General features: G+C 39.8%; 1 protein-coding gene across 1 annotated transcript; it reads left to right on the top strand.

The window, feature by feature from the left end:
- The first annotated feature begins 4,174 nt into the window (after positions 1 to 4,174).
- Positions 4,175 to 13,475, top strand: MRPS36 (mitochondrial ribosomal protein S36). Its single transcript, XM_052659219.1, has 4 exons — positions 4,175 to 4,271; positions 10,380 to 10,443; positions 11,402 to 11,589; positions 12,298 to 13,475. Exons 1-4 carry the CDS (start codon positions 4,230 to 4,232, stop codon positions 12,313 to 12,315), a joined length of 312 nt encoding a protein of 103 aa, XP_052515179.1. The 5' UTR covers positions 4,175 to 4,229; the 3' UTR covers positions 12,316 to 13,475.
- The last annotated feature ends 5,590 nt before the right edge of the window (positions 13,476 to 19,065 follow it).

The raw sequence follows: 19,065 nt of genomic DNA, 5'->3' as shown, positions 1-19,065 counted from the left end.
CTAAAGAAAGATGTACAGTGTAACAGCTGAGAGTTGAGTTTTAGTCAGTGTCTTACTGAGCACTAACAGCCTCTCAGATAGCTCTGAGGAAGTGCTCTGAAGAGGTAGGGAGGAAGAGGCCAGTATATATGAGATTTTGGCTACAAAGTATGTGCAATCCAGCATATATCTTAGTAGAAGTTTAGTTAAGCAGAATAGACACATCAGTTAATGATATTTTAGTGCTTCTCTAACTATCGGAGGATGCAAGAATCCAGATTCATAAAACATTTCCTAAAGTATATCTAAGGGGCGTTTTTGTTTGCCTGTTCTCCCAAAGCACTGAGTGCTCCTGTTCTTTGTCCTGAGTTCTTACACAGTGTCCTAAAGGTTAGCAATCAATGACTTGATCCTTGTAGAACTGGAGGAGAGACAACATTGTTTTATTAACACAAGACAAAAATCATGGGACCTGGACCTCCCTGCTGGCATAGTGTGTAAGAATCCGCCTGCCAACGCAGGGGACACTGGTTCCATCCCTGATAGAAGATTCCACGTGCCACAGAGCAACTGAGCCTGTGCACCGCAACTACTGAAGCCTGCACGCTCTAGAGCCCATGAGCTACAACTAATGAGCTTCTGTGCCACAACTGCCAACACCCAAGTGCCCAGAGCCCACCAGTCGCAACCACTGAAACCTATGAACCTAGAGCCTGTGCCCCGCGGCAGGAGAAACGTCACACAAGCCCGTGCACCAGAGCTGGAGAGCAGCCCTCCACTCACCACAGCTAGAGAAAGGAAGACCACACGCAGCAAGAACAACCCAGTGCAGCCAAAAATAAATAGAGCAGGGTATGCATGTCAAAAAAAAAAAAAAGGAATGAGTAATCAAATGGTATGATGACAGGAGGGTGATTAAAATTGAGCAGGAAAATAAAATAGAATTTGGGAATTGAGGCAGTTTGTTGTCTCAGGTTCAGCTCCTTTCATCATTTCCATCCTAGAAAGAACTAATCAAGAAGGGGCCTGGATGAGAATTCTGTGGGGTATGAATGCCAACACTTAAGAACTCCACAAGTAGAGAAAAGTCAGAGCATTTTCCTGGTTTTCCTCCCCAAGCAAAGTTCATACCAATATGACCAGTAATTTATCCTGCATTTGACATTTTCTAATCTCATTATCAGGTATTCTGGGGAAACTTCTTGGAATTAGAGGACTTGGAAAGTTTATATTTTAGTAAAATCTCTAAACCATGGGAATTCTTTGTCCATTTTCTTCATTTCTTTCTTAAATATAATCATAAAGGAAAATGAAAAATATTAGTAGAAAAGTAGCCAAAAAGTCTACCTGTGTCTCTCGAATGACTTCAGAATGAGAATCTAGAATTGTAGACTTTCACATTGAAAGTTGCTGTTTCTCTAAATGTAAACGAAGTGTCTGTGTACTAGAAATCTAAGCTGCTGTTGCTTTTGAGCTTTCTTCCCTTACTGAAGATATGGGTGGCAGACTCTTTGCGACCTCATGGACTGTGGCCTGCCAGGCTCCTCTGACCAAGTGTTTCTCCAGGCAAGACTACTGGAGTGGGTTGCCGTTTGTCACTGACAAATAAAATACAAAATATTTAAAGTTTACAATGTGATGACTTGATGTATGTGTACATCAAAGGATTCCCACAATCTAGTTAACACATCCAGCACCTCAAATATTTACCTTTCCTTTCCTTAGTAAATTTCCTTTCCTTAGTTGAAAATTTACTGGGTTTTTGTCAAAACCCAGGGGCTCTGGGTGCCCTGCTTCACGCATTGAACTTGGACTGGTCATCTATTTTATGCCTGGTTATATGCATGTTTCAGTGCTATTCTCAAATCATCCCACCCTCTCCTCCCATTGAATCTAAAAGTCTGTTCTTTACATCTATGTCTCCTTTGCTGCCCTGCATGTAGGGTCATCAGTATTATCTTTCTAAATTTCATATATATGCATTAATATACAGTATTTGACTTTCTCTCCCTGACTTACTCCACTCTGTACAATAGACTCCAGGTTAGTCACCATTTTTGAACTTCAAGAACACATTAGTTTTTCTGGTTACAGCAATGGTGACTTTTAAAAAATTTTTAATATACTTTATTTTTTTAAAGCAGTTTTAGGTTCACAGCAAAATGGAGCAGAAAGTTCAGTTCCCATATACCTACTGCTCGGACACATGCACAACCTCCCCCACTACAGCCGTACGTTTCTTACAACTGAACCTTAACATTAACGTGTCATTATCATCCAAAGGCTGCATATTCTATGCATTTTGATAAATATAATGACATGTACCCACCATTATATTGATACTATCGTACAGAATAGTTTCACTGTCCTAAAAATTCCTTGTGCTCTGCCTATTTGTCCCTCCCTCCCCCCAACCCCTGACCACCACTGTTATTTTTATTGTTTTCATAGTTTTGCCTTTTCCAGAATGTCCAGAATGTCATATAATTGGAGTCATTCAGTATGTACTTTTTTTTTTTGAGTACCATCTTTTACTCCCACTGTTGATGAAAATTCAATGAACTACTGAATAGTTAAGGGGTGCGGGGGTTTGGGGAAGGAATTTTATATAAACCAAAGTGAAGACTATGATCCAGGAAGCAGATTCTCAGAAAGCTCTGAGGACTGTTCTGCCTGTTAAGAGGTCAAAGGCACAGTCATGTACATTTTTGAGACAAAGGACTGTATATCTAAATGACAAACTGATACTTCAGATAAAGTCCACAAAGCATACTTAGTCCAGGTAAGCAGGTACAAATTGAGCGACAAGTCACTGTGACCCCTTACAGAACTGGAAAAGAACCCTATTGTTTGAGGAACTTACATTGCCAGCCTCAGAAGAAAGAAAGAAAAGGATCTTTATGGTTGAGCAGGTGCTTCCATCTTTGAGGAGCTGTGGTTAATGTGTAATGGAGATGAACACTGCATATTAGGGAGGCAGGAGGCCCAAAGGGACCCACAGAGAGAATTTTGTTTAATTTTTCTTGTCCTGCCTTAAACTAAAATTTAAATGATATACATCAGTGCCTCTTTCCCCACAGCCTCCCCAGATCATATTGTCCCAACTATTGCTGTTGGCCAATTTGATGGATTAAAAATAGTGTTTCAGTGTAGTTTAAATTTTTCTTAGAATAAGAGAGGTTGAATGTCTTTTAATATTTTTAAGGGAAATTTGTTTTTCTTTTTTAATTTGCCAGTTCATGTGGTTTGCCCACCTAACCACTTTATCAATCTGATTTTAGACTATGCTATGTGCTGCTAAAACAAGCTTTGAAAGCATTAAAAAAAAAAGATTCCTGGTCTCCTCCAAAAATTCTGAATCAGAAGGGCCCATATTTAGGTTAAATAACTCTCCTAGATTTAGAAAACATTGACTTAGATCATCAAAACAAATTTGTTGCTCTAAATATTTACAATAATGTAATGTGTTACATTACCTACAAAATGGCTGCAACATATTGTACTGTGTATTAATTTTTTAACATTGTAAACACTAATATTTACCATAGAATTTAACATTAATACAACTTGGGGGAATGATGGATGGCTCGTTTCAAAAAAAAAACCTAGAACTTCTGAGTTTTCTCAAACTCGAAGCAGGCAGCAGTTTAATATCAGGAGTAATGGTAGAGAAAGGAATCAGAAAACCAAATCAAGCAATGTTAATAAGCAACGGGAATGAACCCATTGTAAAACAACTATACTTCAGTAAAAAAAAATTAACAAATTTCTAAAAAGCAACGGAATATGAAACCCATAGAACCTATAGAGTCAGAATTAGCCACCACTCTGAGTTTGCTTCTTACTCCCAAATTTTAACAAGATTGTTCATTTTAGAACAAAAGAATTTATATTATTTATTTGGCTTCATATTACATTTTGGACTACGCTAAAATTAAAAACTGACTATCCGGAGAAGAAATGGTCCTAGGTCACTCATAGGCTGATGAACAAAATAAATCCAACATCACAAATCTTTACCTGCAAAACGAAAACAACGGGAAACACGTGGGTCAGCTCCCCAGCGGGAAGAGAGGCGGGGCGGTGTCAGGCACCAGGGGGTGGGGCTAGCTCCACAGTGGAGGAGGGTCCTGCCCCGGCGCCGGCTCCTCCTCCGTGACGCCACAGGCAGGGCCCGCCCCGAGCCGCGCGGGACGCCTGTTAAAACCGCGGCTCGCCAGCGCCCCGGAAGCTGCCCCTTCTCGGGGGTCATGATGGGCAGCAAGATGGCGTCTGCCAGCAGGGTCGTTCAGGTAAGGAGACTCGGTCGCCTTTCTGCTCCGTGGGCTATAGGAAAGGTGCTCACTGTAACACCGCGCTGGGGAGGAAAGGCGGTGGTGGAGGCGGCGCAGTGACCGCGGCCCTGCCTAGAGCCAGCAGCTGCTTCCCCGGGTGTATGGGAGAATTGGACCTTGCGCTTGTTGGGACGGGCAGTGAAGCCTGGGACGGAGCTGACGATTTGAGCCAGGCCGAGGGAGTGCATCTCCGCAGGTAGGCACTTAGCTGTTGCAAAGTCCCCAGACTGCCCTCCACCGAGACCTCCTTAGCCTCTTAGCAGGCTGCAGGCTTGGCTGCCTTGGCAATATGCTGGCCAATCAGCGGCCGGTATTGTCTAGGTTGTCGCGAATCAGCCAATCGGAAGGAAGGCGGTAGAGGCGTGAAAGGAAGCGAGCCTTCGCTCTGACCCAGTGTCCCTTCAAGGTCTTGGGAATGGCCAGAGAACTGGCCCCGCGAGCTGCGTCCTCGCCGGATACTCTCCTCCACCAACCAGCGTCTGGTTATAGGCCTGATAGGGGAGAATGGAAAATACATATATTTAAGTTTTTCTGTAATGTTTTTTCCCTGAATTTAGATTGGCGCTAGAGGGACTTTATCAACCCACTCATCAGTTACTAACTCCTGACAGCTTTTGTTTTTGCTTCTCCAACTGTGGTCTTTAGCTTACGTAGGAAAATTAAACTTGGTCTATAAAGGGCTACGATCTCCACTTTTGTGGTTGTTTTACTCGAGTTTTTTTCCAACTCAAATTGCATTATTGTACAATTAACTTTTAACTTTGATATGAGAAGTGCATTTCCCTTTTCACAAGTACATCTCTTGAAAGACTTTCTTACAGTTATTTCGCTCTGGAATATAATCTTAGATTCCAGTCTTTGCTCCCATTGTAATGAATGATCCTCACTTATTTATTCAGTGCGTAGTTATTAAGCCTTAATTAAAGATTTTGTGAGGACAGGAGAACACCCGACAAAGGACTGGTATCCTTAATAGATAATTATATATATCAATAATATATAGCCCAGTTTTCTAAATGGGTAAAAAAAAACTTGATATTGCACAAAGCAAGATATTTGAATGAGCACTAAGCCAGTGAAAAGATGTTCAACATCATTGCTTGCCAGGGAAATGCAAATTAAAACCAGGAAACCACCAAAATTATTTAAAAAGACTGACACTGCCAAGTGGTGATTAGAACACGAAGCATCCGAAACTCTCATACATTGCTGGTGGGAATATAAAAAGGTATGGCCACTTTGGAAAACTGTTTTGTGGGCCTTTACTACTAGTTAGACATACCTACCCTATTAAAGCATCTGCTTGCACTGCAGGAGACCTGGGTTTGATCCCTGGGTCAGGAAGATCCCCTGGAGAAGGAAATGGCAACCCACTCCAGTACTCTTGCCTGGAAAATCCCATAGACAGAGAAGCCTAGTAGACTACAGTCCATGGGATTGCAAAGAGTCGGACACGACTGAGCGACTTCACTTCACTTCACCCTAAGTCCCAGCAGTCTTACTCATAGGTTTATACCCCGGAGAAATGAGTGCATATACCTATTTAAAAAACAAGATAAAAATGTTCATAGTTGCTTTATTCATAATAACACCTAAACCAGAAAATATCCAAATATCCATTAGCAATATAAAGTGAGGTAGACTTGTTAAAGTGGAACAGCACACAGCAATAATAAAGAACTATTAATACATGCAACAAAAAAGATGCTGTGAGATACAGAATAAGGAATGGCCTGTCTACTTCTAACAGAGCTGCGAAGACTTATATTCGCATTCATAATACAAAGCAGTACGTGCCAGCAACATGTTAACGTTAGCAAAATGTGTTGGGTACTTCTGTGCCAGGCCTGTACTCAGTGCTGGGACCACAGTGCCAACAGGATAATACATGGTGCTTCCACAGAGCTTAGCACTTGTTGATAGGTATCTTGAAGACAGAGTAGTAGTTCAGCAGACTGGCACAAACTGATAGGAATTCACAAAGCCTGGTGTCACTATTAAGCAGAGGAATTTGGCTGGATGCAGAGTATTTAAACATAATTTTAGAAGGGTAAGTTATAAATGCCTGCTGAATGCCAAGCAATGTATATTTGATACGTTTGGGGTGATACAGTAGTAGAGAGGAGGTAATCATGTAGGAAATCACTTACCTGTATAAGACACAGGGGAAGAAGGTAGGTAGTTGGGTTAATTCAGGGTTTGAGATTTACAGCAAGGCAGTTGAGAGTGCCAGGAGGTTGCTCAGTGGACTGTGGGTCTAGGCTAGATGAAAAAGGAAGTAAAGTCAAGTTGGAACCACTTGACTGGGAGAAAAGGGAGAGATCAAGGAAATGAAGGGCTGGCTGAAACTGATAGTGGGAAATAAGAAGAATTAAAAGGCTGTAGTTGAGTTTGGATTTTAGGTTAAGATTTTAGGGATGGTACAACTCTGAAGTCAGTAAAGAATTAAGAATAAAAGAAAAGAACCTTTCAGGAATAGACCCTAAACTGGAAAGAACACAAAGGTCAATGGGCAGCTTAGAAGTTTTCCTAAAGTAAATAGTAGAGGAAAGGAGAAAAAGGATTAAAAACACGCAGATAACGATTGAGGCCTGCGCAGGTCCCAACCTGTCCGTGGTTTGGAGTTGCTATCTGCCTCATAAAGCAAAAAGTAGAGGGTTGTTCTTCTGAGAAGGCAAGAGTTGTCTTCTCCTCTGAAAAAGCCTCTAACAAAGTCGACTTTGGCATCTTCCAAGAATCGTAGGGCGGGTATTTTGGCAGCATGAGGCTGGGTTTTCAGTTGAGGTAGAAAGAGAAGACAGTAGTTCTAACCAGAAGGTCCAGAGTGGAGTGTCATTTCCTCCAGAACGCAACACTTTTAACTTAGCCTGAGTTTCATGAATCATAGAAGTGGATTCCTTCATAAAATAAGTTTCCCCAAAAAATCAAAGATAATGCAAAAAGATTAAAGGGATTCAGAGAATGTCATCAGTTCAGTTCAGTCATTCAGTTGTGTCCGACTCTTTGCAAACCCATGAATCGCAGCACACCAGGTCTCCCTGTCCATCGCCATCTCCCGGAGTTCACCCAAACTCACCTCCATCGAGTCAGTAATGCATAGAAGTAGATAAAGATGAGATGATGCAACGTTTGTATAATAAGTCTCTGAAAAAGTGAAAGTAGAGTTGACCAAGTCTCAATACCTATAATTTAATAGGACTTTCCTGTTACAAAAAGAGACTTAAAGTTATACCTTGTAGTTGAGAGATTTGACCTAACTTGTTGACTAATGGGTATATTCTAGTAAAATCATTGACTTTTAAAGAAAAGAATTATTTGGTGATCCAAGCAACAAGACCAAGCACTTACTAAGTTATCAAAGTTTTCAACAATAATACTTCTTAAAGGAAAACATGTGGATAGCATATTTAGGGTAGTTAAGGAAAGAAAATGTAAACCTAAGCTTTATCTAGCTGCACTGACCTTCAAGTATAAAGGCCACAAACTCTTCTAAACCTTTACTAACTCAGGGAATACTGTTCCCCAAAGCTCTTCCTACTAGCTCTCCCAGGGAATAAGCATCAGACAACTAAGGAATACTTAGTTGTACTTGTAGCTGTTTTAACACAGGAACTGGATATAGTCACTGAGTGTATTTAACTGTAGAATTAAGGCTAGATAATGCAGAGAAGGGAGAAAGACTTGTTGGTAGTATTTGCTCTGACAGTATATATCTAGTAAGGCTTTTTAAACGGAGGAATAAGAGGAAGAGTATACAGAAAGTAGAAGAACTTGTACTTGCCTCTAGTTATTAACTGGTAATAAAAGATGGGGAGGGGTGGCAGAGAAGAGATTACCATCAATTACCTTCGTTCTTTCTAGTGATAGTGAACCAATAGATAGTATCTCAGAAACAGGCAATTGAGAGTATTGTCTAAAGGTAACAGCATAACAGAAACATTGTGAAAAGGACAGATCTTTCTAAAAACCAACAACCAACCGACCAACCCCACAAATGAAAGCAAAGATAAAGATCATAGGATGAAGAATGTTCAATAATGATATGAAAAAATATACCAAATTTATGAGTTATAAATGTAAGTGGTCTCACTCCCCTTTTAAAAGTGTTCTCAGGTTGGCCAACAAATGAATAGTCAGTGTTATATGTTATGTAAGAGGCACAGCTGGAACTAAGAGACTTAGAAAGGTACAAATGAAAGGATAGCCAACTGACCTGTAAGGGCATATTACTGTGCTTTTAAGTGTACAAAAACTATGTTGAAATGGGCTCTTTCTCTCTGGTATAGTACGTATGTTTAAGTGTGTGTCTAGATACTCCTATGCCTGTACAGGTAACCCTGAGTGACACGTAGTCTGTTCACTCGTTTGTCTGATGTTTGCTGAGCATGTACTGGGTCCTGGGCACTGCTGCAGAAGTTCTTCGTTTTCCATCTCCGCCCTTCCAGGAACTTTGCTGTCCTGTAGTCATTGGCTCATTTAGGTGTCCTCTACACAGTATGCTTAAGATGTTCAGGTTGCTGTGGAAACATAGGAGTCCTTTTTAAATGGGATTTAGGGATGGGGAATCTTCTTAAGAGAAGAGTGACAGTCGGGCTGTTTTACAAGATAGGTAAAAGCAGAGACACGGACATAGGGTGGAACCAGGGAGAGATTTCCTGGCAGAGCACATGAGCTCTCAGTTGAATGAGGGTGGAAATGGTATGACAAGGTAGGGAAATAGGAAGTGCTTCAGAGTACCTGGAGTGAATGGTACCATGGTGGGGAATGAGACTGGAGAGGTAGGGAGAGGCCAGATCATGATGGACCTGCAGATGTCAAATGCCAGTTTGAAGTTTATCCTGAAACAACATCAGCCTGGCAGATGGATAGAACACTCTTTCAAGAAGCTTGGCTATGAAAAGAAAAAGTTACTAGACACAGTGAGAAGTTATTTTTAGGGTTCTGTTTATTAAGTCTTAACATTTTATATATATTCGGATGATTTGATACTGAAAGTTCTGCTTAAGTTCCTCTATGGCATTATCTGGAATTTTAGGGATAAAAAGTTAATACTCTTCAAATAGCTTATGAAAAAGTTATCTAAATACATGTACTTCTATGGGTATAGGAAAAAGAATAAAGTCAGGAGTTATCAGAAGTTTAAATCTATTTTATGTGTGTTTTGAGCTTATAGATAATGTTTTTTTCTTTGTGCTTTTCTGTGTTTTTACCAGTTTTTTGTATGCAGAACATGTGTTACTTTTGTTGCCAGAAAAAGTTTTTTTGATTACCTGATTTTCAGTATGCTTTTTATCCTATTCTAAACTACTAAGTATTAAAACATAGTACAGAAACAATAGTCAGTACAAGTCAAGGAAACTTCCAGTTCTTACCAGTCAGCAGGATGATTTGGAAGTCACGCAACGTAAAATCCATGTCACCTTATAGGGTTGTTTGAGGTCAGTTGGCAGTACAATGCAGTGTTTTGTGATGTATAAAGTACAAATTTATTATGAATATCAAATAAGATAAACAATTAATAGTTCATAGACTAGCTACCCTTGCTGGGGAAGAGTAAATTATGTATTCCTTTGTTGGCGGTACTGGTTCTTCGTTGCAGCACAGTCTTCCTCTAGTTCCGGCGAGCGGGGGCTGCTCTTCCTTGTGGTGCGTGGGCTTCTCATTGTAGCGGCTTCTCTGGTTGTGGACCATAGGCTCTAGGCACGTGGGCTCGGCAGTTGCAGCTGATGGGCTCTAGAGCACAGGCTTTGTACAGCTCCTGTACAAAGCACCAGCTTCTGGCGCTCAGGCTTAGTTGTTCTGTGTCATGTGGAAATTGCCTGGACCAGAGAGTGAACTGTATCCCCTGCATTGGCAGGTGGATTCTCAATCCATTGTGCCACCAGGGAAATACAAGAATAAAATTTTAAAAGTAATTTTTTAATAGAAAATTTAAAGTTGCTGTCAAGTACTAAGTTATTTTAACAAAGATATCTGCTTGTGGGATTCAATAGATTATTTCTTGTGTAGTTAATGAGGTTATCTTAGTACTTCATTTCTTTCTCATGCATTATATTTTTCTTTTAGGTAGTCAAGCCACATACTCCATTAATAAGGTTCCCTGACAGAAGAGACAATCCTAAACCAAATGGTAAGCTGCAGTTTATTTAGACTAAAAAAATATGTACAATCAGATCCATACATGAATATTTTATTATAGACTATTTTTCATTTTAAAATCAGGTTGACAATTGTAGCTTAGGTCACAGTGGTATGTTAGGTTGCGTTAACTAACTTCTGTTACTTACTTTTAAAAAGTAGTAACTTAACAGTAGGTATTTCTGAATTTTGGTGATAACTGAGTTTATATATGGCAGTTTTTGTTCTACCTTTTCTTCTGTCCTTCAGAAGAATCTCCCATGTTTATATCTGCAGACATTATGATGAATAACCACCATTCCTATATCTTTCTCCCAGCTAACCTTCTCTTTCTCATTCACTGATATATCTGTTCATTCAGTCAGTAAATATTTCTTGGATTGCCTTAGAACTTAGTAGTCATTACCCATTAAAAGTAATTGAAGATTCTGAACAAGTTCTGTTTTTCTTTTACTCATCTGTCACTGTCTTTAGTATAAGATACTCAACCATTAATTCAGGGAGAATTTTAACAAATTTTATATGGATTTTTTAACTTATTGTAACTCTTGAAGAATTTATAGTGACAGACAAGTCTGGAGAAAACAAATCTCATCTCCATTTTCCAGCTTTTTTATTCTCCATTGTATGATACTACTTGTAATCTCTACCATAGGGCAAAACTTAAGTAATGTCAGTTATCCACATGGATCGACCTCCACTACCTAAAAATTTCATTATGTTATGAACTTACTCAATTTAGCAGTTCACTCACTTAAAACTACCTCATTTGCTTCAAAACAAACTTATAAACTATATAGCTACCCAACCAAGTTACTCTATAATACTTACCTCTTGGAATTGTAATATTTAATCATTTTAAGAATAACTTGATTATTCAGTAATAACTCAAAATAGTATTTTAAGACCCTGAACAATCCCTCTAAGTTGGTTTTTTATTTTAATTTCAGTATCAGAAGTTCTACGATCAGCAGGACTACCATCTCATACTTCTTCAATTTCGCAGCATTCTAAGGGAAGTAAATCACCAGACTGGCTGATGCATCAGGGTCCACCAGACACTGCAGAGATGATAAGAACTCTACCTCAGAAATACAGAAGGAAACTTGTGTCTCAAGAAGAAATGGAATTTATCCAAGTATGTTGTTGCTCTTTATCCTAATACTGTGGAAGACACCTTAACATTATTAGCTTTGGAGTTTCAGATGCTGATTTACATGTTCTTCTAATTGTCTTGTCAAGGTGTGTCCATACCTAAGACAGGGATAGTCAGGTAGGCCAGGACTATGAGAAATAAATGATGTTTGAGCCCTTGGTAAATGTGCTTGAAAGAATATGTGTAGAAGTATATAGTATGGTAAATAGCAAAATATATATACCCCATGAAAAAAAGCTCTTTACGGTCCTCATTAATTTTTAAAAAATATTTAGTTTATTTTAAATTCTTTATTTGGCTGCACCTGTTTGGTTTTTGTTGTTATCGTTTTACTTGTAGGCATTCTGGACCTTCGATCATTGAGGCACGTGAGCTGTTTAGTTCCAGCATGCAGACTCTTAAGTTGTGGCGTGTGGGATCTAGTTCCTGACCAGGGTCCTCATTAATTTTTTTATAGCGTAAAGGACCAAGAAATTTGAGGACCGTTGACCTAGATCAACCTTGAGTCCCTTTCAGATCTGAAATTCTTTATAATATTGATATGAGAGCCCAAAAGCAATGTAAAATCCGAAATTGGTTTTAAGACCTAAAGATCGTTGCTTTAAAATGTCTCAGATTTGTATAGTTGCCATGAAAATTGTCTTTGTAAATGAAACACCTAATCTTATTGCATTATTTCTTCCTTTTCAGCGTGGAGGTCCAGAATAATCACTGATAACGTGGCTCCTATTTATCATCAGATAAAGAAGAGTCTTTCTAAAAAAGGACTTCCAGAATGACAAATGAAAAATTGTATATTAAACAACTTTAATAAATATTCTGTAAAAAGAAAAAAGATGAAGTATAGGAAGTTTAGATGGACACTTATATCTCCTAATTTATGTATCTTGGTCAGCTTCTCTATAAGCTTACCTGATTGTTTATATACTTTATACCTTAATTAAAGTATACATTTTAAAATGTTAGCCTATTAACTTACTCTTGATTATCAAGTCTAACAGTGTTGAACTATTGAAAGCACACAATGTCTAGTGAACTGTCAAAGGCTTCCAGCAATTTCACTTTTCTTTCAGTTTCCGTTTAAACATAGAATATATTTGGCAGAATTGCAGCTTTCTAGGAGTAATTTTCCTGAACTTGAATGAGGATCCGTGAAATAATAACTCCATTATTTGTTCTTACTTCTCAGTGTGTTTGCATTCACAAAGTTACTGGAGTATTACTGGCTTATTAACAAGCATATCCGACTCTAAATGATAAAAATATACCCATGGTAAAACAGGTGACTTTGTGGTATTAAGACAGGGAGTTAACACATAATATTGTATGTAACCTGTATTCAGAAAAGAAATGCCAGAGTATAAAATGGAAAATGGGATAAACATGAATATAGCATAGGAATACCATTTGACCAGAAATTGTAATTTATGGTTTCAGGGGGATTAAGAAAGTCTTGTTCTTTGGTTTATCTCTTTCTTTTGATTGTGATCATGTGTACAAATCCTGATAATCATAAACTTTCTCAAACTTAATTGTCTGAAAGTCTCATAAAATCAACCTATTTACCTTAAGTCAATTAATAGAATTTTGATAGGGGGTCTTCCTGTGCCAAGGGTATGTATAATTGTGAAAGTAAAGCCTCACAAAGTGAAATAAATTCTCTTCCATACCTTTAATGATTTGTAGAATATGCTTTAAAGAAGTCATCCCTAATAATAAGGGTAATTCATGAGTAATAGAGTAGAATTGTTGAGTACATTTTTGTGTTTGCCCAGTTACATATGGATTAATCTTTATACTTGGTTTTTCTGCTGTTTCAGAGTTGATCTGCTTTTTGTGTAAATTCTGTATTGTGGCCTATTATAAATGTTGCCCAACTCAAATGTGAGATAGGAATTTGATGCTAGCAATAAGCTACTCTGGTAATGCATGAGAAATACATGACTCAGGATGTCTTTTTTATTATTTAAAAAATGTATTTGGAAAAATTTCTTAAAAACCAGTACTACCCTCTTTTTTCTCCTTAGCTTTCTTATTTCAGTAAAAAGAAGCTCATGGCAGGTTTTTTTCTTCTTTCAGAAACAGAGTAGGTTCAGGAGATGAAGCGTGGCTTAAATAATACTGTGAGCCAGCCGTTAGAAACCCTAGTACTGGAACTGAGGGCCACGTTTACTACAGCTGCTGCCATGAGAGTTCCAACGAAAAAATGTATCACTTTTATATAATTTATGACTAGAGGCATGACAAAAGGATATTAGTGGGGACTGCTGTCATAGGATGAGCTCCCAAGGAGGATAATGTCATAGAAAGAATTTGGGTTTAGCTTTAACAGCCTGTGTATTCATTTAGGAGTTAAACACTTAAGTATCTGTAACCATTAGTGAATTGCTAAGTTTGTCCAACTTGCAGTTTTTTCTCCAGTACTATACAGTTTGATAGGCAGGATCAAATTAGTGTATTGACTGTTGCTGTTGCTGTTCAGTCCCTTAGTAATGTCCGACTCTGTGACCTCATGAAACAGCACGCCAGGCTCCTCTGTCCTCCACCATCTCCCAGAGTTTGCTCAAGTTCATGTGCATTGAGTTGGTGATGCTAACACCTTCTGCTACCCCTTTCTCCTTTTGCCTTCAATCTTTCCCAGTCTCTCTTCAATCACAGTCTTTTCCAATGAGTTGGTGCTTCACATGAGGTGGCCAAAGTATTGGAGCTTTAGCTTCAGCAGTAGTCCTTCCAATGGATATTCAGGGTTGATTTTCTTTCGGACTGACTTGTTTGATCTCCTTGCTGTCCAAGGAACACTCAGGTCTTCTAGAGCATCACAATTCAAAAGCATCAGTTCTTCAGTGCTTATCCTTCTTTATGGTCCAACTCTCACATCCATATGTGACTACTGGAAAAACCACAGCTTTGACTATAACACACCTTTTTTGGCAAAGTGATGTCTCTGCTTTTTAATACTGTCTAGGTGTGTCATAACTTTTCTTCCAACGGCAAGCATGTTTTAATTTCATGACTGCAGTCACCGTCCCCAGTGATTTTGGAGCCCAAGAAAATAAAATCTGTCACTGCTTCTACTTTCCCCCTTTTATTTGCCATGAAGTGATGGGACCAGATCCCATGATCTTTGGTTTTTGAATGTTGAGTTTTAAGCCAGCTTTTTCACTCCCACCTTCATCAAGAGGCTCTTTAGTTCCTCTTCACTTTCTGCCGTTAGAGTGGTATCATCTGTATTCTGAGGTTCTTGATATTTCTCCCAGCAATCTTGATACCAGCTTGTGAGTCATCCAGCCCACTGTTTCACATGATGTACTCTGCATATAAGTTAAATAAGCAGGGTGACAATATACAGCCTTGTACTTTTTTCATATTTGGAACCAGTCTGTTGTTCCATGTCCAGTTCTAACTGTTGCTTCCTGACCCATATACAGACTTTCTCAGCAGACAGGTAAGGTGGTCTGGTACTCCCTTCTCTTTTTAAGAATTTTCCACTGTTTGTTGTGATCCACACAGTCAAAGGCTTCAGTGTACTCAATGGAGCAGAAATAGATGTTTTTCTAGAACTCTCTTGCTTTCTCCATGATTCAACAAATGGCAATTTGATCTCTGGTTCCTCTGCCTCTTCGAAACTGAGCTTGTACGTCTGGAAGTGCTTAGTTCAAGTATTGTCTATTACTTTGTAACAAAGCACCCCAAAACTTAGTGGCTAAAAACAATGTTCATTTCACAGCTTATGGTTTCTCTGGGTCAGGAATTCCGGAACAGCTTGCCTGGGCAGTTCTGCTCAGTGTTTCTCCTAAGGTTGCAGTCAATGCCACCTGGGGCTGGACCGTCTAGCTCCAACAAGATAGCTAACTCACTTTGCTGGCAGGTTGATGCTGGCTGTTGGTAGGAGGCCTCAATTCTCTACCTAGGCCTCTCCACAGGGCTGCCCAAATGAATTCACAACATGATGGCTGACATCCCCAGAGGAGGTGATCTAAGTTAACAAGCAGAAACAGCAATCCCTCTGATCTACACCCATTATACAAATTCATTTCTGGTATACTCTGTTAGTTACTAAAAGACGCTTACTCCTTGGAAGAAAAGTTATGACCAACCTAGATAGTATATTCAAAAGCAGAGACATTACTTTGCCGACTAAGGGCCGTCTAGTCAAGGCTATGGTTTTTCCTGTGGTCATGTATGGATGTGAGAGTTGGACTGTGATGAAGGCTGAGTGCCGAAGAATTGATGCTTTTGAACTGTGGTGTTGGAGAAGACTCTTGAGAGTCCCTTGGACTCCAAGGAGATCCAACCAGTCCATTCTGAAGGAGATCAGCCCTGGGATTTCTTTGGAAGGAATGATGCTGAAGCTGAAACTCCAGTACTTTGGCCACCTCATGTGAAGAGTTGACTCATTGGAAAAGATTCTGATGCTGGGAGGGATTGGGGGCAGGAGAAGAAGGGGACGACTGAGGATGAGATGGCTGGATGGCATCACTGACTCGATGGACGTGAATCTGAGTGAACTCCGGGAGTTGGTGATAGACAGGGAGGCCTGGCGTGCTGCGGTTCATGGGGTCGCAGAGTCGGACACGACTGAGCGACTGAACTGAACTGAACTGTTAGTTACAGAAAATAGTCTGTTTCATTGAGGAAACTACCCAAGTGCATTCAGACCGGAAGGCAAGAATCATTAGGACGGTCTTGGAAGCTGGTTTCCACTGGTGTGTAAAAGTGCCTTGTTAACTGTAAAATACTATACACATGCTTAATGGTATTTTATATTTATACAATGACCTAATGGACCCAAAATATCACTTAAACATTGCCTTTGATATCCTATTTTAAAAGTTTCAGTATAGGAATTCACTTGTCTATGGTATAGTGGGCTTATCAATTCATATGCCATAGCACACTTGGGAACCTCAAGCCTCAAATTTAGTTCACTGTTTAGCTTGTTTCCACAAGTGAGAATAGATTACTGTTACAGTGATGTCTTTTAGAAGGAACTGTGACCTAAGTCACATACCATATATCACTAGCTATGACTTGCCACAATTAAGAGAGAGAGTGATAGAGATGGTGTGTTTTCTGTGATGTAGGAGAATTCTGCTTAATGAATATATCAGTGCTCAATAAAGACCCAAGTAGTGACAAAGAGTTGGAAGGTGACCAATAACAGTTATTGCTAACATAAACTGTTGGACAGTATCCTAAGGGTTTTTGAAGTGTGCAGTCCTTTAAGCCTTGTAGCAGCCCAGTGAGCAGGTCCTATTACACAGGAGGAGACTAGCAACAGAAAGGTTAAATGATGTGCCTAAATCGTAAATCTAGTAAATGAATATTTGTGGGTCCAATATTCATATGCAGGTAGTCTAGATCCAGAGCAAGGACTCAACTTTTTCACTATATTACCTTGAATAAGTTATCAGCTTTTGCATTCTGCTGCCTTCTATATCGGAGAAGGCAATGGCACCCCACTCCAGTACTCTTGCCTGGAAAATCCCATGGACAGAGGAGCCTGGAAGGCTGCAGTCCATGGGATCACTGAGGGTCGGACACGACTGAGCGACTTCACTTTCACTTTTCACTTTCATGCATTGGAGAAGGAAATGGCAACCCACTCCAGTGTTCTTGCCTGGAGAATCCCAGGGATGGGGGAGCCTGGTGGGCTGCCGTCTATGGGGTCGCAGAGTCGGACACGACTGAAGTGACTTAGCAGCAGCCTTCTATATAACTCTTGAAAATCAGGATTCTCAATGCTCAGAAACATTAAATCAGTTCAGTCATGTCCCACTCTTTGCGACCCCATGGACTGTAGCACGCCAGGCCTCCCTGTCCATCACCAACTCCGAGCCAGCTCAAACTCATGTCCATCGAATCAATGATGCCATCCAATCATGTCATGCTCTGTCATCCCCTTCTCCTGCCTTCAGTCTTTCCCAGCATCAGCGTCTTTTCCAATGAGTCAGTTCTTCGCGTCAGGTGGCCAAGGTTTTGGAGTTTCAGCTTCAGCATCAGTCCTTCCAATGAATATCCAGGACTGATTTCCTTTAAGATTGACTGTTTTGATCTCCATGCCGTCCAAGGGACTCTCAAGAGTCTTCCCTAAAACCACAGTTCAAAAGCATCAATTATTCAGTGCTCAGCTTTCTTTATGGTCCAACTCTCACATCCATACGTGACTACTGGAAGAATCATAGCTTTGACTAGACGGACCTTTGTTGGTAAAGTAATGTCTCTGCTTTTTAATATGCTGTCTACGTAGGTCATAGCTTTTCTTTCAAGGAGCAAGCATCTTTTAATTTCATGGCTGCAGTCACCATCTGCAGTGATTTTGGAGCCAAGAAAATGAAGTCTGTCACTGTTTCCATTGTTTCACCATCTATTCACCATGAGGTGATGGGACTGGATGCCATCATCTTTGTTTTTTTGAATGCTGAGTTTTAAGCCAGCTTTTTCACTTTTCTCTTTCACTTTCATCAGAGGCTCTTTAGTTCTTCGCTTCCGGCCATAAGGGTGGTGTTATCTGCATATCTGAGGTTGTTGGTATTTCTCCTGGCAATCTTGATTCCAGCTTGTGCTTCATCCAGCCCAGTGTTTCTCATGATGTACTCTGCATATAAGTTAAATAAGCAGGGTGACAATATACAGCCTTGATGGACTCCTTTCCCAGTTTGGAACCAGTCCATTTTTCCATGTCCATTTCTAACTGTTGCTTCGTGACCTGGACGCAGATTTCTCAGGAGGCAGGTAAAGTGGTCTGATATTTCCATCTCTCTAAGAATGTTAAATTCTTAAAACACTAAATGCTCCAGCTCAAAACCTTAGAATTATCCTTCTCTTTTCTATAACCCATATTAAATGTCAGCAAATCTATTGTCTAGAAGCTAAACTGGTACTCTGAATACAACCATCTGGATCACTGCAAAAATTAACCGGGCTTCTGGCTTCTCCTTGCCTCTCTAAGTTTATAGTGTAATCTCTCACAACAAAGGGAGACTTTTAAAACATTGAGTCAGATATCATTTATCTGCTCAAAACTTTGCAGCGGCTTTTCAGTAATATTTTTCTGGTAACACCCTATTTCGGAGAAGGCGATGGCATCCCACTCCAGTACTCTTGCCTGGAGAATCCCAGGGACGGCGGAGCCTGGTGGGCTGTCGTCTATGGGGTTGCAGAGAGTCGGACACGACTGAAGCGACTTAGCAGCAGCAACATCCTATTTAAAATCACAAACCCTACTATCTATTCCCTTTCCCTGCTCTACTATCTCAATAGCACTGGTCACTATGTATTATAGCATATTTTAATTGTTTTGTTAGCTCCTCCCCTTGGAAGGCAGGGATCTTTGTTTTTAGCTTGCCGATTTCTTAGAGTCTGCAACAGAGCCCCGCATACAGTAAGCACTCAATATATATTTGTTAAATATATGAATTAATGTGTTTGTTGATTTGTATGAAAAGCGAATAATGT

Source organism: Budorcas taxicolor, chromosome 20 (genome assembly GCF_023091745.1).
Source record: "Budorcas taxicolor isolate Tak-1 chromosome 20, Takin1.1, whole genome shotgun sequence".
In the NCBI taxonomy this organism is placed as follows: domain Eukaryota; kingdom Metazoa; phylum Chordata; class Mammalia; order Artiodactyla; family Bovidae; genus Budorcas; species Budorcas taxicolor.
The sequence above is the reverse complement of the archived record's forward strand: the minus strand, read 5'-3'. Positions and strand labels throughout refer to the sequence as shown.